The 21,539-nt window shown below is 40.9% G+C and overlaps 2 protein-coding genes across 2 annotated transcripts; one reads left to right on the top strand and one right to left on the bottom strand.

The window, feature by feature from the left end:
- Nucleotides 1-121: 121 nt before the first annotated feature.
- Nucleotides 122-3,017, top strand: LOC126867971 (uncharacterized). Its single transcript, XM_050623069.1, has 3 exons — nt 122-1,538; nt 1,624-1,755; nt 1,929-3,017. Exons 1-3 carry the CDS (start codon nt 1,534-1,536, stop codon nt 2,647-2,649), a joined length of 858 nt encoding a protein of 285 aa, XP_050479026.1. The 5' UTR covers nt 122-1,533; the 3' UTR covers nt 2,650-3,017.
- LOC126868126 (cubilin) lies at nt 2,737-20,864 on the bottom strand. The gene is made up of 52 exons (XM_050623347.1): nt 20,797-20,864; nt 20,564-20,693; nt 20,288-20,473; nt 20,146-20,187; nt 19,922-20,062; nt 19,739-19,842; nt 19,500-19,647; nt 19,176-19,418; nt 18,722-19,034; nt 18,338-18,657; nt 17,890-18,246; nt 17,665-17,818; nt 17,405-17,586; nt 16,654-17,317; nt 16,053-16,275; nt 15,661-15,978; nt 15,410-15,570; nt 14,987-15,319; nt 14,269-14,762; nt 13,797-14,189; nt 13,446-13,719; nt 12,799-13,032; nt 11,703-12,208; nt 11,084-11,297; nt 10,660-11,025; nt 10,389-10,582; nt 10,159-10,310; nt 9,885-10,073; nt 9,612-9,793; nt 9,276-9,488; nt 9,045-9,191; nt 8,909-8,984; nt 8,734-8,842; nt 8,506-8,665; nt 8,194-8,424; nt 7,873-7,946; nt 7,567-7,796; nt 7,093-7,293; nt 6,875-7,010; nt 6,288-6,624; nt 6,023-6,208; nt 5,764-5,920; nt 5,510-5,687; nt 5,162-5,404; nt 4,931-5,093; nt 4,645-4,859; nt 4,492-4,569; nt 4,307-4,371; nt 3,989-4,229; nt 3,745-3,907; nt 3,258-3,508; nt 2,737-3,162 (listed from the first exon to the last, which is right to left on the bottom strand). The coding sequence occupies exons 1-52, from the start codon at nt 20,862-20,864 to the stop codon at nt 3,049-3,051; spliced, it is 11,253 nt and encodes a 3,750-aa protein (XP_050479304.1). The 3' UTR covers nt 2,737-3,048.
- Between the last annotated feature and the right edge of the window lie 675 nt (nt 20,865-21,539).

Raw genomic sequence — 21,539 nt, 5'->3', positions numbered from 1 at the left:
AAACCTTGCTGACTCAGAATCATGGGATTACCAATTCAAAATTTCATATTAATTCTATTTACGTAAATTCTGTATAATTTTTGTCGTTGAGTCAATTAATATCAACAATTGTTTGCGTCATATGGAATTATCGCACTCTGATCCTAAGATAAATCGGATAATAAACGAAGTCTTCAAATACATGTTGACGTTGATAGCTTCGAAAAAAATGGACCTTTTTCTAAAAAAAAAAAGCAATCGAATGATAAGAGTAATGTAAACGACCTGGTGAATATGACAAAAAACGAAAAAAAGGCCTTTATGTGCTCAAGATATCGCGACGATATTTGCTGGAGGTATTCATTGAGAATAGATATCGTATTGCAGAAAGTAAATAGTTCGGTAACTCGTTTGTTACTAAAAACCGATCAACGAAAACTGGCGAGATTTATGGATCCTCGTAAAATGGGTATTTGCGTCTTTTAATAAACAAAAATATGGCTTCACGATTTTTCACAATTTGAAAAATAGATATACGTGTTAAAAATAGTCAACAACACATTCTCCAATTTATATTTAAATTAGCTTTTAGCTCTTCAGTTTCTCGCTCCTAGAGTACTTAATACACATAACGTGGAATTTATTCAACGAAAATCAATTCCCGATTGCCACACCCGAATTCGCGTTTAATCTACCAAAGATATCGTACCATCGTAATACGACGCAGTCGTGAAATTTGGCTACTCGGAGGAATCACAATTGGATCAATCTCACCTCAGTTTGTTTATATTACCACCTATGGAAGCAGGCGGAAGAACAATCGCGTGATGAGCGAAAATCTGTGTCTAGAAGCTGCATCCTGGACCTCTAATCCAGTGTCGTTATAACTCGATAAGAGTAACTGGATCCAAACAAAAGACGTGAATGGTATAAGTCGCGTAATATTGAAAATTACCTGTGACACGAATGCTTGTTTGTCACAATGTAGAGCTTCCTTGAGTGGTCCCTGACGTCAGAGACCGTTAGCACGAAGATTAGATATGAACCGACCTAAATATTTTGTTTCGCGGTGGTAGTGAAACGATAGCGGTTAAGCGAAATGTCGGAAACAGGACGAGAAAAATGTGGAAAATTCGCGAAGATATCAAGGATAGAAGATTCGTGCGTAGGATGTGAATAGTCGGTTTTGCTATTTCAGGCGCAGGCTGTTCTAGGTCAAGAACGCACGATACGTTGAAGCGAGGAAGAGTTACATATTCGAACTTCGAACTTTCCGCGTTACGAATTTAGATCGCAATTATTCGTCCACGTATTGCCGATAGATTTTACACTGATATCGAGACCGATACCGTAAGAGCCATTCACGAACTGCCCGATCATCGAGCTGTGAGGCAAGCGTGTTTATCGAGATATGAATGAAGACACAGTATAAGATATAAGAGGACCGACGAACAGCAGTCAGTATTGCGCTGAATCTTGATTTCGGTCGTACGCGATCTCCAGACTCGATACGTATCATTAGAGGATCAAGAGCGATTCAAACGCGGAGCAGATATGCGGTGAGGAGAATATTTTAGTTTTCACGCGGTTTGGCCGCGTTAACGTTAGAAAGCGATCATTTTAATTCGTGGAACGTTTGTTCAGGATCTGGGTACTATTTACTATTTTGTTGATTGTCACGGTGCTCGTCTCCGATGCGTTGGCGAAGAAGCCTGGCAAGGAAGTGGAGTCGAAGAAAGGACACGAAAGGAAAAAGAAGGATGTAGCGTATTCGAAGTGAGTTTGAAAAAGCGTAGTATGATGCACCGGATTGTATGCGTCGTGGCGTCAGTTACGCAATAATCGCTTTGCCCTCGGTAGCTTTTATCTGGTCACGGGTGACGGACATTGCTTCTGCATCATTTCCCCGTGACTAAGTTCTGCTACGATGCTGATTTTCGTTATTTTAGGGAAGGAAAATGGAAGGATGGAGAGGGCAAGAACTTACAGCCGAGGAAGAGGAAGAACAGCGCGTCGGAGGAAAAGAACGCGGAGAGCTACTCTGAAAACGTTGTTGAAAATGAGGAATCAGAAAAGGGACACAAGTCAAAGAATAAGAAACTGAAAGGGAAAGAAAACGCCGACCCTCGAACCAATTCGAAGCACGAGTCTAAGAAGAAAACTAAATATTCTGGTGAGTCTCAAGAAGTGCACCAGAAAGATTCCAAGAGGTTGAAAGATAAGAAATTGAAAGATAAAAAAGTGGAAGAACAAAACAACTTGAAAAATGAAAAGAAGTCAAAGCGGAAAGTGGAAAGTGAAAATCTGGACAAGTCCGAGAAGGTAACGAAGGAAGGTAAGAAGAAGAAGGTCCAGAAGAAAGAAAAACAAACGAAGATGGAGGAAATAGAGGAAGCACCGTTGGAAGTGGAAGAAGAGGAGACTAAAGCGAAGTCGGTGTCGAAAAAAGACAAGAAGAAAGCTGAGAAGAACAAACGCGAAAAGAACAGGAAGAAGCGAGAGATACAAAATGACGAAGAACTAGATACGGAAACTCTGCCAGTTGTGGAAGAAGATCCGAAGATAGAGGAAGCGAACGGAAAGACGAAAAGCTGTTCGGTGGCGGAACTTGAAGAAGCGGAGGACAATGATACGAACGAGAATTGCGCGGATGAATGCAACGAAGCGTGACGTTTGAATAGTTAAACACGAACACATTCGAAAATATCATATTATATTATTCATGATTTATCGATAGGATATTGAGAAGATCGTTGAATTAATTTCGCACGAGTCAACAATGCTCGGCGGTATTGGTTCTAGCCAATACGATATCATAATGAATTATCGACCAATAACAACACGAAACGTTGTACGAAATCTGATTTATTTCATCTCTACCCACATCGCACAAACATTACGTTATTTACAAATAATAGTTGTCGGACAATCGCCTTAATTCGTTTACCTTTTCAAAGCGCGCTACCATAAATATACTGCATTGTTAACATGCGAAATATACATACACTTTGATAGAATAAATATATTTATAAATCGTTCTCTGATGTTTGCACTCAAACGTCTCTTCTCTTAATCCTCTCGGCCATCGAAATTCGCTCTCCAACCGGTTCCAATATTGTTCACCGATGAAATAAATTTCACGATCACCCGATTGCTGCTGGCCACGAACGGTGCCGGATCATCCTGCAAAGACAAATAAGAATTCGATAAAAACATCATTATCACCTTGCTCTTCAAATAGACTCAGCAATTGGTCTTATATTCTGATATCGAATTACCCCTCCACAGTAAGTAGTGGAAAGAACTTCCTCTCCAGTCGATGTGATATCGTAGATTTTCACAACGTTGTAATCGTAAGAGCAGCTCTTTTTCGTGCCGATGTCGAGTACTGGGAAAGTCAAGGCGGCTTTCAGGCCATTTGGCACGGTAATGTCCCAGACACACACCGTGTTATTGCGATATTCGTTGGGGTACATGGGTGACGTAAACGATCCGGCGTAATTAAATATACGACCACCGCAGCCACGACCTGTATGTGATTAATTGTTGCATACAACAAATAATTATTTTACGGCGCGTGATTTCCTCACAGAATTATACACCATTTCCCACTGTTTTCACTTGTTTCATTCCTATTTGCCCTTCCCACGCACGATGCTTCCCACCTCCTACAAAATCTTTATCTATTTCCTAACACGCTCACGCAGCAATTCTCAAACAACGTACTGATTTTCAGTATTAATATCGAACACACTCTGTTCTCACCTGCGTCCGTAGTGGTATATGTGATGTCGTAGAACTCAAAGCTAGATGACCATTCGGATCGAGAATGTAAACTCAGCTTGTTTCCGGTACTGAAAATAGGACTGGGCACATCCATAGAGCACAACGACGCTACCAATTTACCAGTCAAATCACCATCGAACACCTAAGTGAACGCAACATGACCAAGTAGAAACAGAATCTTTGTCAAAGGATGTATAAATAGAAACGCGATTAGAACACTTGCTTGTAAGGAGCTCTTGGTGCACTCGTCCGGGTCGTAGAGCGAGAATTGGTTAAAATATAAAGAGATCGTGCGGTTTTTAGGCGCTGTTATCGTGATCCAACAATCAGTGATACCTTCGTGCACGATTCGACCTTGTTCCGCGGTGAAATTCCGATCGCACGTCGACTTTCCATATTCGAGTTTAAAACCTTTGTGACCAGTGCTAGAACCTTTGAACGTCACGTGCAGTTCGGTGCTGTAACTGTATCGACAAGGAAATTTAACTTTTTATGCTCAAATTTTGTACGTTTGGATTCTGTTTGACAACTCGTTACCTACCTATAGAAATCATGAGGCAAATTGTTGCCACAGTATTTGTACGAAGTGGATGGCGAAAAACCGCCCTATAATTTATTAAACCATACAAATTTGACAATATTAAATAATAATTTGGAAACAACAGTATACAAATATACATATAAAATTTGTAAATGTTATAGGTATTAAAAGATAAGTTTCATTACCGAATCATAAATTTCTGTCAGCATGTTTCCATTCCAAACGAAGTTCTCGCCGTAGCCCTCCTCGATGTACTTTCGATTCTGTATGAACATCGTTTCATGATGATACGATAACGATATTTCTGAACTGGATAAGTCATACGTTAAGCAACATACCCTGCCGTCTATGATTTCAACATAGTCATCTTCGCACTGGTGGGAGTCAGCCAAATCGAAGTCTAAAAATTGTATCCTTAATCTTTCGGTGTATAGGTCTTCGGAACTTATTGTCCAATGACACCTTGTATTCGGTTCGTAATTATTCGGATAATTCGGCGAAGTCAGTATAAGTCTCGAGTTGTTCGCTATTGGGGCGGCATAGGCACATAACGCTGGAAAAATCGAACAACCGTTAAGCATCGAGCATTTTCTCGTTAATTAGTCGATATTTAATTGATTTCACCATCTAATGTGTCAAAGGTGCCCTCGACGCCAGCTCCTTCGAGCGTACCATCGCTGACGAATCGTATCCAAAGAGTGTTGGAACCGGATAATATAGGAAGCGGAGGTTGGTTGCCACAGAATTTTCCTAAAAGCTGGCTAAAAGGTCCGGCGCCGTCGCGAACCTAAACGACGTAACAAGAAGTTAAAGACATAACAATACAAAAGTTATCAGCAGATGGGAAAATTTTACCTCAAGAAAATCGCCAGTACATTCATTGTCGATAGTGGCATTTTTATTGATAGTTTTATTCTTGATATCCATGCTGTTGATAGTAAATTTGATAATTTTTCCCACTGATGTTATCACGTTCCAGTGACAGTCTTCCAGGCTATCGTACGTCGAATCTTTCTGTGTCTTGAATGTCTGACTATGAGAAGTAAGCAAATGAACGACTCCGCCGCAACCTGCTGCGACACTTTTCACAAAAAGTACCTGAGATAACGAAACGATTTGAAGATTAAGCGATTCTAGAAGAAAATGGCTTGTAATACGATTAAAAAGGCTGGAAATTCTAATTATAAACTACGTAGAAGTTACCTTTGCGGTGAAACCAGAATAGTGGCGGCTGTAATCCGCGTGGAACAAAACCCGCATGGAACTTGAGTTAGACTTTATGACTGGCAAATGTTCCGACAGATCTCCGCACAGTTTAGCTAGTCTATTCTGATCGTTTTCCTCCAGGCCCTCGTAGATTGTCACGACATCGTATAAACAGCTGCAAGATTTATAGTGTTATCGTAAAATACCACTGTCACTATAATTCCTTCGAACTTGAATATCGGATAAGATACCTGTAGCTGGACTCGAGTACGAAACTTTCGAAACGGAGAACGATACTCTTGTCTGAAGGTGCTTGGATTTTCCAGACACAGTCCGTCCCTCCGAGGTATATGCCATCGCGTGTTAAGAGTTTAATGTCTCCAGGCTCTGTTATCGTTCCGCCACAGTCTTTCGAGATAGAAAGAAAAAAAGACATCGTTAAAAGACAAATTCTATTGAAAGTTTCGTAATTTTTTGACAGTATTGTTTATGATATGTGGCCATGAGTACCATTGAGATGATATTCGAATAGAAAACCGCTTCGTTGAATGAATCTATCGGTTCTAAAGATGATCTCTGCTTTGCTTGTCGCCTTTATTAAGGGTGGCTTATTCTCTCCGCAATAAACATTCTCCTCCATTACATACGTGTCCTCGTATGAAATCGTCACATTGTCGAGGTTACAGTCCTTGCGACCTATGATTAACGGAATCACCAAATGATGAATTTCAGTGATATCTGTCACGTTCTCTTAGTAGCATTTATTCCTGCTTACTGTGTTCGATCTGGAATTCCTTGAAACTGATTATTATGCTTTCTTCTGGCGCCACGATAGTATAATTACAGAAGAAATTTGGCGGATAGAAGTTCGGATACGATGGCGATGTGATAATCTTCCGGTGAGAGGTGGCTTCGAAAACTCCACCGCAGTTCTCCTGCCAAACGGCGCGGAATCCGTCACCCTGGATCGCCTCGTTCGAATGGAAGATAACTTTCATACGATTGCTGGTCGAATTGAATGTCAACGGCGTGTTTCTACCGCAGACTTTTCCAAGATCCTTCCACATTCCTATGGAAGATTTATTCTTTGCGTCTGTCACCCAGTCGAACATCTACATCAGACAAAATATTCGAAAGATAAAATCTTCGACTATCTCGAGTTTGCAACACGTCATATCCCTACTGGTTTCGTGTCTATCGACTGCTTCATTTCTTGCCACGCTGGACAACGATAATAATAAGACCAAACATAACACACTATCGTTACTTTTCATGCTAACATGGTGCGTCGACGGAGTTCGTCGTCCGGATGAAACGGAAACCTATTACACAATTTCATTACCATGCAAATTTCTCACGCACCTGTACGTAATCCTTCTCGCAGTTAGGGCTGCTCTCCAAATTGAAACGATCAACGAATACCAGGCCGACGTGATACCCGTTGTCCGCTATTATTTCCCAGATGCACTCCGCGTTGTTGGGATATTTCGCCGGGAACCTGTAGATACACGAAGAGTATGAATGAATCGCTCAATCAGATATTTCTCTGATTCATTTTGCGTTATCGTGTTTTCATTTACTTAGGGGATGATATTTCGCGACTGTTGCCATGAAGTGTGCCTCCACATCCGTCGTTCTCTGGTTCTAGGACGAATTCGAAGTCACTGGGATCCTCTACTGCTGTATATTCGATCCACAGCTGATTGGATATGCTGGTGATGTTATTAGGTTGCTCGTTACCGCAGAATTTGCCGATCTCTGGCGAGAGTGGACCACCGTTCCTAAGAAACAAGCACATTGAAGAATTTGGAAGACGTGTAATCTTGAAACTAGAAGTATCGGAATGCTTTGGAATAACTCCAGTTCTTCTTACTACAGACACTTACTATGGTGTATTTTGGAGGATTTTCGGAGACTTTTATTTATAAAATATAGGTATGTGTACAAAGCTTTGTTTCTCGCACTGATATCTTTGATTCAAATTTCACATTTCAACCGTCGCTAGTTCTAGAGATCTACAGAGGTTTGCAGTAAGTTATTTGTTTCCAAAGTACCTGATACTGATGTAATTCTTGTCACAGCCACCCAAGTGTAGTCTGTTGAAGTGGAGCTTGATCATTTCTCCATTGTCTGGATAATTTGCGTGCCAGACGCAATTAATAGGATAGGATATATTTTTAGGCGCCTGTATCACGTGCGTCAATCCGCTAAGAATGCCACCGCAAGGTTGCCATTCGTACTCGAGGGTGAAGCGCATCGGTGCACCGAAAGTACCGTTCACTATCTACAAATTTCAAACAGATATACGCTATGTACAAAATGTATGTAACACCATCGTGTTTCCTTCGTTTGAGACTTACGGTCAACTCGTTCATCAGTTTGGGACTTCTCAAATACACCGGTTCCGAGAAGTTGCCGCAAATCATACCGATACCTTGGAAAATAAAAATATGTTCCACCATTCGTCGAATTTTAATGTATGTGATATAACGTGTATTTAAGTCTCACTTTCGTTCTAATCGTGCAAAGGATACTTTTAACGTTTGAAATTTTTCTACAAACTTTTCGAATAAACCTTTTAAATTCAAAAAAACCAACAGCAATTCTTTCGTATTTTCCTCGATTTTAAAAAATCGTCTAGCGATAGAAAGACACGATTCGGTTGACAATGACAATCTTACCACTCAAAGAGATGACCCGGTCCCGGAAGCAATATTTGGTTAAGGCGTATCCACGAATTTCGCCAATTAGGCCAACCACCTTTATCGACAATGTCACTCCAAGATGACTGCTATTTATTAGACTGTTCGGTGCTACTATGTTCCAGAGACAGAAATAGGACGACTCGTTGAAGGGTCGATATTTTGGTGGTGACAGATTACCTTTGATTTCTTGTATCACTCCACCGCAGGCTGAAAGTTTGGATAACAATATTGTTCATCGGACGATTGCACTTTTGATCTATCAAAGGAATATTTCTTTCACGAACGTACGAGGATTCGGTTCGGCACGGTACCGCAATTTGAAACCACGATAGCCTGGTGACGAGTAATAACCGATCATCATGGTATTGCTAGAGCTTATTATCATTCGATCTGTTGAATTCGATCGTATTGTCTTTATCCTGGATTTGAAGCGGAAATCATTGTAAAACTGAAAAAAAGATCAGTTAACGGTTGAAATGGTAAAATGGTAAAAATTGTAAGGTCGTTGATAATTACCGTTACTGTGTAACCCAGTCGTGATTGAATTCCGGGCATGATATCCAAGTCCTGTAATTCAGCAACTACGTAATATCCTACCGGCAATTTAATTCTCCAGTCACAGTATCTGCAAAAGAATAGGAGTAGATAAAGTACGGAAGGTTTAATTTAACATAAATTTTCAATTGCGTACTTTGATCGCGTTGCGATATTGGGATAACCATTCGGCTTGATCGTGCCCATCATGTCAGTGATTTCACCTCCACAGACTGCAATAAACATTATTTATTGTCGTTTCATTTCCATTTCGATTCTCATTTGGTACTCACTTTCTTGACTAGCGGTAAAGTTAAGATTGAAACCCCGGTAGGATACGTATTCGATATCATCGCTTATGAACGTCACTATCGCTTCGTTGGATGCCGTTTCGACGGCTTCGGGTTTCACGAAACCGCAATACTTGCCAATTTCGACACCTGATAAAAAGTAAAAAAAAAGGGGAAGTTCATAGGAAGGGTTCATCCACGTTGGGTCTAACTTGTAAGTCTGTTTCTACTTACTCGTTTTATTCACCGGCATCACTTCCTGGATTTGCACGTAATCCTTGCAAGTATGGCGGTTAGGTAAGTTTATATCTAAGAACGTGAACTTCAATGTGTGATCTGCTGGAGCGATTATTCGCCAAGTGCAATTATGATTTTTCGCGTAACCCAACGGATAATTCGGTGATGAGATAAAGCCATTGAGACCTCTGATGATCCCACCGCATAAATCTACAAGAAAAGCAGCAGACTTTGGAAAATTATTTCAAAGGTGTGAATTTGTATGTATAACTTTGATTCACGAATGTAAAATATTTAGAACGAAGTAAATTGCGATATTACATATCATCTAACCTTTGATAGAGAGCACAGCTTTGAAACCATTCTTGGGCTCGGGGACGTCCGTGTAAAAGTGAACGTACATCATATTTTCGGTACTGACCATGCTGCTGGGAGCTATGTCTTTACAGTATCTTCCTAACAGTCTGGAGTTGCCCGTTCCACCATCCCTGATTTCAACGTACTCCTTCTCACAGCTGAAATCCGTTTCCTCTCTTACTGTTCACGGAACTTGAACGATTTAATATAGCAAGTTAGCTGCTCACTGTTGGTACATCCAAGACTCACTTTAAGGAGGAACTCAAATCGAATCTTTCGATGAAATGGATGAATATCCTTTCTCTGCCAGGTGCTATTGCCGTCCACGTGCACTCGGAATATGTTGGAGGGATGTTCGGGTAATTCGGGGTGGCGATTTCCCACTCCTTCTGCTTGCTCGTCAGGTAGAATTCACCTCCGCAGTTCATGCTCACTTCGCTGAATAATTCATCAAATTTCTTCAGAAAATGTGACTTGACAGGTGTGGAACGTATTAATGGGTAAAAGAAATAGCCGTGATCACCTGTAGGTTAATTTAAAGTTGATATTGGACTGAATACCGTGCGCCTTTACGTATAGGCGATTTCCGGTGGTTTGAAGAGGGGTTGGTGTCACGAAACCGCAGTATTTTCCAGCTCCAAGTAAAGGTGACGCAATCTCTCCGCCATTTTTCAACTATAAAAACAGTTAATCACGTATTTGAAGGAATTAAAAGATTATCATTGACACATTTAATATTGAATGCAAATTTACCATGAGAAAATTATTACTGCACGTCGAACTGGGATTTTTTATCGACATCTCAACGATGTTCACTTCTATCGTTCGCCCAGGCCTCACTGTGACCACCCACTCGCACGAAATATCCCAACTATGCGACTGCAACCTCGATGTAACATTATTGATCTCGATCACTCCGTTTGGTCCAGAAAGCTTACCACCGCAAGCTGAGTTACATCGACAATGAACACCCTATATCGTGAATAATGTCCTCGAATGCAAGAGTACTTGAAAATATTTTTACCTTGGTAGACGTATGCGCTGAAGCCCGTTTCGTTCAAGTAGCTATCCGATTCGAACTTCACCGTCATCACGTTATCCGCCTCTATTGCCATCGACGTAGAATTCGATAGGCATAATTTGTGCAATAGATTCGCGTTACTCTCGTCTGTCAGGGCATTGCCGTTGTAAACTGTGACAAAATCTGCCACGCAGTTGTTGCTTTCTTCCAGATCCATGTATAATATTCTAAAGACCAAGTGAGTTCCAGGTGGAGAAGTGAAAATCCATACGCAACGAAGATTATCGGCATAGCCGTGCGGCCAGCCGGGCGACGTGATATCGTATCTACTACTGTTCTGTAGAGCCACTTCCATACTGCACTCTGACACTGTGGCAAGATACAATGTTACGTTTTAATCAACGATATTAACGATCTTCGAACTTACGTTTAACAGCTTCATTTTCCGTATTGCCATCATCGATGTTTCTTGGTATTTGAAGCCAATTAAGGGAGAACCAGCCACCATGTCGAAATACAAGGCTGACATCGATCGAAAATTCTATATTGACTACGTTACCAGTGGACGTGACGGACTGAGCTTGATCAAAATTGTGAATTTCCAACAAAACTGGCGCATTGTAATCGTAACCATCGTACACCTGTTCAAAACACCTAGTCGTTGTTATGGATTCAAAGTCTCTAGTAACCTCCGCGTTTAAAATTATACGTGTTAGTTATGATGTATTTTTCAAATTGTTGAGGCCAAGGGTTGTTGTGCCATAGCTAGTGACTTGAAATCTTGTAGCTATCGCATATCAAGAGTTTGATCGCTTAGAATGAAAGTTTAGGAATAGCAAGCGACCTACGGTTGCATTCCTTTAAAAAGGAGAAACATTGTTCTTAGAAGAACAATGAAGCGACGGATTGAGGATGACAAGGATGGTTCCTGATAAAAGGACTGTGAGGAACAGTACTTTTGGAATCGTATAGGTGTTTGAATGATGCCGAGCAACACTTTTCCGCCTGCTATCAAATATTTGAAATATATATGTTTTTATATATACCTTGAGAGAGTTGATGCCAGTATCGAAATTGTTAATATATATATCCGTGATATCGATTCGAATTATCGACCCAAATTCGACTGTGATTCTCCACATGGTGTAGCTCTGTTTATAAGGAATCGGATAAAGCGGAGAAGTGATTGTTCCTACTGGTCCGCTTAGTTCGTCTCCACCTATCACTTGGAAATGAGCTCTGAACCCCTTCCCTGCGCCCTCGTTGTCGCTCTTGAACTTGATCCATAATTTTTTCGACGTTTGGACTGGTTCTGCGTTGGTTCCGCAGAAAGTATTGATCAGCTTCCCGATTCCACTGTCCTCTCGTATCTCCAAATAATCCATGTTACAGTCGTCGCTTTGCTGCAGATCGAAGTCGATGAAATTCAGGCGAAGTCTATTTCCGGGCGAGTTGTCCAGGATCCAGATGCACTCGGCGTTTAAGGGGTAACTGTCGGGGTAGTTCGGCGAGGCTATTCCTCCTTTATACGTCTTGTACGTTCCGCCGCATGCTGCAGTTCGATCAATAAGATTTAACGTTCGATTGAGTTAGATAATGGAAACTCAAATTTATCGATTTGACGAAATTGATCGATCTGTTTAGCATCGAAGCTCACGAAAGTATTCGAGCATTCGTGGACACATTTAACGAATATATTATATGCGTCGTACAAAATATTTTGACATTTCATAACTATCTATATTGGAAAAGCTTGAAACAAATCTGAAAATGAAATTTAAACGACCAATTATATGTTACATTAAGTCGCAAAATTCAGTGAAACTATCTGTAACGCTAAATATTAACGTGACTATTCATGTTGCATACTAACTTCTTTTTAACTAAATGTATTTTTTTTTATTTGTAGCAAATATCTTGTAACTTCCATATGCATTTCCAGATTGGTTTCAAACGTTATATTGGTATCAAATGTATAATCGTGTCTCGTCACAGTGCATACAAAACCGCATAAAAATTCACAGATTAGTTACTACGAATGCAGTATACATTAAATATTCAATGTAATAAGTCGTTTTCAGTATCGAAAAGTTTGCCAAGAAGATATGAGAAACGATAAAAAAAAGCGGTCGCATCATTTACCTGAATCTAATACGGAATAGGTGAAGGAAAAGCGTGCTAACAATTCGTAGCTTGAGGTCACATGCACGGTAAGTGCATTACCGTTGCTGGTTATCGGCAAGGGTACAGTGTCAGTACCAGCATCCCAATGGCCTCGAGATGGCCCATCCAAACCTTCGCCATCGAACACCTCTAAATGAGTCCAGTCTACCACGTCTAGATCCAAATACGTGAATGTCACAGTGACATGATCGGCTGTTTTAAAAAATAGAAAAAAGAATTAATAATTGGAATACTTATTACGTGAAAGTCACAGGGGAACAAATCTGATAATTCATAATTGCTAAAGTAGTCTTTTAATATTTTGTAACAGAAAATGGAAAGAATCAGTTAGAACTAAAAATAGCTGATAGACTGACAAAATTTCGTAGAAACCTATCGAGAATCACTATTTTATTATCTTGCAATAAATTATGAAAAGATCATAAAAACTAAATGGTAAGAAAATTTTGGTAACACAGGATTAATTGACAACTGAATTAAAAACTGAATTTAAAAACTGTTCCCTTGTAGAAAAAAAAAATGGGAAACGTGACTTATCATCTTCTTTCTCTGCACGTTTCAAAATAGATTAGTTAAAAACCTAAACTAATATGGCGGAACTGTACCTAGATCTTCGGCAACCAATATCCATGTACAGCTTCCATCGGAAAGAGCGTCGGTGGTGTAAGTTGCATATGGAACGACGTACCCTTGATCGCGTACAATGATACGAGCGCCGCAGTCTTTACGATACCGTGCTTGGAATCCTTTCGCCCCTAATATTCTGTCTGTTCTCATAACAACTAACATCTCATTGCTGGTTGATTCGTAAGAGGGTGGCAGTTCGTTTCCGCAGTGGGTGCCTAACAACGGCGAGTCCGTTGTCGGCCCATCGTATATCTGTTACAAAAGTCACAATTTTCTACACCTTGTTCCATTTAGTTTTTCCAACTTCAAACAAATATTTAATGTATAACCTGAACATAATCGTCGGTGCAATTCCTACTGTCCTCGATATCGAAGTCCAAGAAGGTCATATTAACGATGTAATTTTGATCAACTTGTATCAACCACTTGCAATTTTGACTATGCGGATAGTTTTTCGGGTAATTCTTGGAGAATATGATTCCTGTATCGGTGGTAAATCTGCCACCACAGGTGATGGGAACGCTTTTGTAACTGGCGTTAAATCCACGGGTCGCATACGTGACGTCGGAATGAAACTTGACGAACATCTGGTTCCCGAAGCTGGTGTACACTACAGGTTTAGGCGAGTAGCAGATTTCGACTAATTTCGGTGCGCTCTCGTCCTTGCCGCTGAAAATTTGGACCTTGTCGAAGTAGCAGTCCATCTGCTTCTCGGTGTTTATCTAAAAGAACAAGATTAAATACGCGAAAGATTTTTATTCGTCGTTGACTGTCGGAGAACGTTCATCTCAAGATACCAACATCGTGGAGAGTCAGTTCGATGCTGTGCGAGAAATCGACCTCGATCAACCATTCGCAGTCGACGTTCGAGGGATAAGCGGACGGATATCCGGGTGACGTGAACGAGTCGAAGGGCCTTGTCAGATGTCCACCGCAACCATCGACAACCCATTCCAGTCGGAATCCGTTGGAATTGAGGAAACCGTCGGTGACGAATTTCAGGTGTACTTGGTGGTCCGACGAATGAATTTTGGGTGGAAGGACGTTGGAATCACAGAATTTCCCGAGCTGCGTATGAGGACCACCGTCGTAACCTTCGTACACCTCCAGATAGTCATAGTCGCACGAGTTGGTATAGCTCATCCCTTCGAGGTCAAAATGAGAGAAGGTGATGTTGATCTTGTTGCCTATAGGGGCGTCAATCGTCCAGCTGCAGTTTGCATTCTTTTCGTACGTGTACGGGAAATTGGGAGATTCTATCACGCCGTAGAAGCCGTGTAATGTGTTTTGGCATACTGTAAAAGGAATGCGTTTTGTTATATATAGATACATCCAATAATTACATAATGAATAATTAAGGTCCATTAGTTTACCACTGAACCTATACAAGTAAAAAATTGGCAACGTGTAGGAAGAAACAATTTGATACATAATACACGTATATCGGCAGATGTCGAGCACCGATGCAGATGGATCAATCAATAAAATTTTAACGCAATCGCCGAGGAAAGCGACTCACCTGTTTCATATTTCAGATGGAAACCGCGACCAGAATTCGTAAAGTCGGAGCGGAACTCTATGTTTAGCACGTTACTCTTCGACATAATAATTTTTGGATAAGGATATTGACAGTATCTCTGGCCGTTTCGACGATTGTTCCCTTCGTATATCTCGATGTAGTCGTATCTACACTTCGTGTGCTCCTCCAGTTGCAGATCGACTATTAGCAACCGTATCAAACTGCCCGCCGCCACCCCGATCGTCCATTTACATTCCGCTCGGTGCATGTACGGTTCAGGATAATTCGGAGATATGATGTCGCCGGTGACGCCGTTCATAGTTCCACCACAGCCTGAAACATCGAAGAAAACGATTTTCGATCTCAGAAATATTCTTTAGTCGATCGTTAAACTTTGTATCTTTCAAAGAATTCATCTTGTACCTATGGTCGTGCTGTCCCATTCTATACGGAATCCGCTGAACGATATCGTTTGGTCAGACACGAATTTCAGGTACAATTGACTGGTCTGACTAATTATTTCCGCGGGGACATCGGTTTTACAAAATTTTCCGATCAATGGAGAAGTTGCATAGCCACCGTTCCTAATAAGAAGTGAAGAAAATCGTTTATTATATTAATTTCTTTTCAGGACATTTGAGTATATATTAGAGCATTCAAAGTTTAAAGTCTACCTGATTTCTAGATAATCGAAATCGCAATTTGGATGATTTTCCAAATGGAAGTGCGTCACATTGAGAATCACCTTTTGCTTGCTTGGAGCTTCGATCACCCACGTGCATTCCCTTCTGTTTGGATAATTTTTCGGATAATTTGGCGATTGAATAACGCCCGTTACCTTAACGAAATGACCACCACAACTTTTCCTGGCGTCGAGGAAGAGATACGTGGCAGTAAATCCTTCGCGGGTTATCGTCGAATCGGAACGGAAAATCAAAGTCAATTCGTTGCTTTGCGTCATTATTATCGGCGGTTTGGTATCGCCACAAAAGCTATGAAATTGAAGAACAACATCGTTATTGACAATTCCAAATCGTCCGATCGTCATATGAAAATTCAAACATACGTTCCTATCTCCTCTTTGTTGGTCATGTAATTTTCGTATGCCTTGACATAGTCGTGTTGACAACGAATTTGTCTTTCCAAATCGAATGTCAACCAGGTGAGTTGCACAACATAACCTAGCGGGGCCTGTATCGTCCATATGCATGTTTCGCCGTTGCGGTAGTGACCGTACTCGGTGGTCGTCTGAATCGTTCCGCTGGTTTCTGTGTATAATCCTCCACATCCTTTGGAATAAATCATGTGTTAGGAATTCATCGAATAACTCGCAATCCAGTAGAAATTTAAGAAAGAAGCTATTCGTTTATTTTGGAAAATATCCAATTCGAAATCGTTAAACGAAGCACTACCATTAAATCACGGATTTTCACGCATTTTCCGGCGCAATTTGAGGGCGCAAAAATGCACGTAATATGCGAAAGTACGTAAAATATTCAAAGTACTGATCCAGTTATAGTGTTTAGTTATATAATTTAGATTCATTCGTTGAACGATTTTTATAAAAGTATAAATTTGCACAAAGATCAGCAGTTTCGTTATCATCTGCACAAAATTCCTTTAATTCCTCGGTATTCTTATATTTCCTCCTGCAATATTCCACTTACTGTTTGTAATCGTCGTGTAATTCGCCCGGAAGTGGATTTGGCTATGGACCCAAGCCTTGGACTGATACTTGAGCAACATAACATTTTGTGTGGAATAGAAGTTTAAACCGTCGGAGGATACGATAGCGTTACAAAGATGAGCGAGACGCGGAGCGTTCTCGTTGGGGCCGTCATACACATCGAGAAAACTTGTCACACAAGAGGGTAGCCTGTTTTCTCCAAGCATCGCGTCGTCTTCAAATGGCCAGTTGTATGTATCCTGCCAGTTGTATCTCTCTGGCCAGTTGAGAGTGGAAACTTTCCAGTGATTCCAATGATGAAATCTAATCGGCCTCAGGCTTCTATATGGAATCCTCGGCTGAGTACTAATATTCATCTCGAGCATATTTAGTACGATTCTTTTGTTAGGCGGTTGCTTGATCTCGTAGACACAGTCAACGGTATCAATCCCGTCTGCAGTCATGGATGATTCGATAATTGCTGAATCGTCTGTGAATAGCTTGCCACATACTGTGTTATAGGAGAGGGTGAAGCTGCCATCTGAGTACATTTTAGATGTGAAAATAATCAGCAACACGTTCGTGCTCGACTTTATCGTGGGCGGAGTCATAGTACCACAGTATCGTTGGAGCAATGGAGATTCGCTGGTATCTCCATCGTAAATCTGATAAAAAAATGAATAATGTCAAAATATTTCTATCTTACAAAATTCATTTTAGAATTCGGAAGTGAAGATTGGGAGAGAAGATACCTCGAGTTTTTGCATTCGACATTCGGTATCCGAGAGCTCTAACTTAGGCCAGGTAATTTCTATCCGTTTACCAACAGCTGTCTGGATTTTCCATTCGCATTCTATATCTCGAATATTTGTGATCGTAGGACTACTAACGGTACCGGTAGGAGTGGTATATACGTCGTTACAACCAGGAACGCCTGAAAAAATGGCGATTTATAATTTTGGATGACTTGAAGGAAGTAGAAGTTCGAATTTATTCTTGAAATTTCAATTACCTTCGATGGCAGAGTAGTGAATTTGGAAGCCAGCATCTTGTCCAGCACTGTCAGAGTGGAAATAAATTACAGCTTTGGAAGCTGGCACAACAAGAGGCGGCGGATGAGTGTGATTACAATAAAGCCCCAGTCGTTCGTTATGTATAGTGCTGATCTGTGAACAATCGACAGAAATACGAATATATTTATATGAACGTGGAGAGTGACTCGACAAATCACACTTACCTCGAGGAAATCGGCTTCGCAGGATGGATGCTCCTCGAGCATCAATTGCCCGAAATGAATCTGTATTCTCTTTGAGGATTTAACGGTAATCGTCCAGTAACAGTCTCTGTTCGGCGGATATCTACCTGGCGATCCGGGAGAACTGATCGTGCCGTAATCATTCGTCAAAGTGCCTCCGCAAACGGGCTCGATACTATTCCATTCAAACGCGAATCCGTCGTGGGATATGCTGTTATCCGAATGGAACCAAAAGTACAGAGAGTTGTGAGAGGACACGATATTTCCATTCTTGAGGGGGAAAGTGTTGCCGCAAAATCTGCCAATCATCTGACTACCGGCGTTCCTGCCGTCGTGTATCTGAAACGCGTCATCCAATTAACGGCTTGATCGACGATACGAGTAGAATATGACGAAAATAAATGGAAATATAGATCGATCGACGTGATACCTGTAAAAAGTCGTATTTACAGTCGGTCGAATGTTCTAGGTTAAAACGGGTGAACGTGACGTTCAACACGAGCGAACTGTTGGTGACTAGAACCCAGGCACAGCTCAGTCCGTGCTGATAAACGTTTCCACCGATCGGGAACTCGAGATGTCCCAAGGGATTGCGGGACACACCGCCGCAGGTCTGCCGTGGCGTTTCGCATCTGTTGCCAGTGTACGTCGACGGACAGTCGCAGGTTTGCACGCCGTTAGAAATCACGCAGACACCGCTATTTTTACAGGGATTCGGTACACATGGATCTCTGACGTCACACGTGCTCCCTGATATAATTCGAAATATTATTTATCGTTGGCTAAATGGCAATTAAGAATAATATATTCTTACCGGTGTATCCAGCATTACAGATGCAAGTGTAGGTGGTGCCATGGATAGTGCACTTTCCGTGCACACAAGGATTACTAGCGCAAGGTGAATGAGCAGATATCTCGGTCGATTGACAACCGTTCGGGCCAAGTCCATCGCCCACCATACCGGCTGGACAACGACAGATCACGTAGGCGCTCGTGAGAGCTGGGTTCTCGATGCATGTGGCTAACGGATGACAGCCGCCGTTGTTGATGGCGCAGCTACCAACGTAGACACAAGTGACACCGTCACCGCTGTATCCTCTGGGACAGGGACCGCACATTCTTGAACCCTGTTTAACATTCATGTATATTCTAGCTCGTTCAAAAATTTCTTCAATTTATCTCGCTGTACATTGATATATACGATATCTCAATATGTACTTTATTTGACAAATATTATTACTGGTACTGGCATGAATTTTCTAAATTACCATGGTATTGATGCATTGAACTCTGGGAGCTGTGCTGCAACCTCCGTTGTCGATCATACATTCGTCGATATCCGCACAATAATAACCATTCCCTGAGTATCCTTGAGGACAAGAATCGCAGAAGAACGTTCCGGGAGCATTTCGACAAGCAACCCAAGGATTCACAGAACACGGTCTATGGTTTTCGGAGCATTCGTCCACGTCTTTGATACAAGCTGGATTAGTACCCTCGGATTGCCAACCCTGAAAGAATACAAAATTTCGATTGCATACAGGAAACGATGAAATTATGATAGATGAAATTAGATGTTTCGTGGTATATACTTGGTCGCAAATACAGGTGTAACCAAGTGGAGAACCTTCTTTGCTAACGCAGACACCGTGACCACATAGTTCGTTGGAGTTTTCCGGTTTGCAAATGGAAGACTTCTTCGTGCAATGGAGACCGTACCATCCTGCTGTGCAATCGCAACTGAAAAATAAGTAAAATAAAGTTAGTAAACGTAGAATATCGTAAAACACTGGTGTAACAGTTTCTCATGAGAAACAAACTGTTTAAGAACCTGTACGATCCTGGAAGATTATGGCAGGTGGCTCCATTTTGGCATCCAAGATCTGTTCCTAATAGTCGGACGCACTCATTTACATCCACAACGCAATTTGGACCCTATGGCGTGCACGCAAATAAATATTTGTATAGAAAACTTAGAAGAAATAGTTAACTTCGTTAATATTTTACTATTTACCTCCCAATTTGATGGACAATGACACTGGTATCCTTCGTAAAGATCCTGACACGTACCACCATTCAGACAGGGATTGCTACTACATTCGTTTGTCTTCAGCTTCAATTCTATCGATTTTACTTTTTCTTCTATTCGCTTTACCTAGACATATTTCAACAGTTATTTAAATATTCTCTGCTAAATATACGTCATGCAAAATATTTAGTCGGAACTTTTGTACATACTCGAGCCATCATATGAATTCTTAAGTTCATTCCAGGCGTAGACTGCAAGTGATCAATTAAACGAAGTGTTAATTATTAAACATCGGTTAAGTTCAACAAAATGATTCGTCGTAAAGAAAATCTTATTTCAAGAGATACTTACTCGATTTGCTGATTGAGCTCCCGGCTGCAACATGCTATTTCCTTCTCCAAATCCTCTCATCATGGCTATTCTTTTCTCCAAACCCTCGGGACCCTCCACAACCTGTATCAATCGTTGTAAATTCGATTCCACTTCGCTCAGGTATCCCATTCTCCATCTTTCGATTAAACGTGTCGCGCTTACCGCCTAAAAAAAAGAAACGAGACGAATTACGTCATTAACGAGAAAATCATCCGTACCACTGTTCAGTTCTTGAGGAAAATAGTGTCTCCATACAGCGTTCGCGACTTCAAGCAAATTAATTTCGTTCACGTTTAAGTGGCCATCTCCCAAGATCTTCAGGGTGATGTTCTTGTCCTTCGCGGAGGAAATGAACAGATTTCCGTCCCGAGATTCCAACACAGGCCTGGAACGCGTTAAAAATTACGTTTTATGCAATGTGGTACGAGCAGAAAGTTTTTTTCCTTTCGGATGAAGATCGGATCTGGCGGAAATTGTGTTCTCCAGACCTTTCGTCCATCCATGCCGCGCAGAATCCCAACCAAGTCAACAGCAACCATTGCGATCTCGTAGCCATGTCGCTACGATGGTTTGAAGCGTACGCGATCGAATTTTTATTATAGCATCTCTTGCCGGATGCTACACGTGATCTTTCTCGTTTTGAAGTTCGTAGAAGACTGCATCGAATGGTTAGAAACGATGCATGTCGTCGGTCGAAAGTGGGCGTATTTCAGTACACTTATCGAAATCCACCCAGTATCGGTTACATGTTCATTATTCGATTCGTTTCTTTTTTTTATAACATAGTTCGTTTTGCCAAAAATGTTCGTTTAAGAATTTTATTTTCCAAATTTAAGTTTGATAAGTTCCTTTTAACTGTCGTTAGGACACTCACTTTTCGGTTTCCGTTTAAAACTTTCTTTATCTCGCAACGTATTTAAACGTATATGATTTTTAAATATTTCTTTAACGTATCGAAACATAAATAAGTAAATTTAAAGCTTAGTTTATCACTGAAGCACTATTTCGACGAATCGATTTCATTTGAAAAATGCCTTGTTAGAGGATGTAAAATAATTAATGAAATATTATTTATACAATTATTTAATAAAAATATATAGCATTAATAAACATCATGAGAGGATTGCTGTATAAGTGTACGAACTTGTATAATATTGAAAATTAATGATGATATTTAATTTCACCAACAACTTTGTGCCAATTAAAAGTTTAGTAACACGTTCACCGGAAT

This window comes from Bombus huntii, chromosome 7 (genome assembly GCF_024542735.1).
Source record: "Bombus huntii isolate Logan2020A chromosome 7, iyBomHunt1.1, whole genome shotgun sequence".
Taxonomy (NCBI): domain Eukaryota; kingdom Metazoa; phylum Arthropoda; class Insecta; order Hymenoptera; family Apidae; genus Bombus; species Bombus huntii.
Note: the sequence above shows the minus strand (reverse complement) of the source record. Positions and strands in the feature narration are given on the sequence as shown.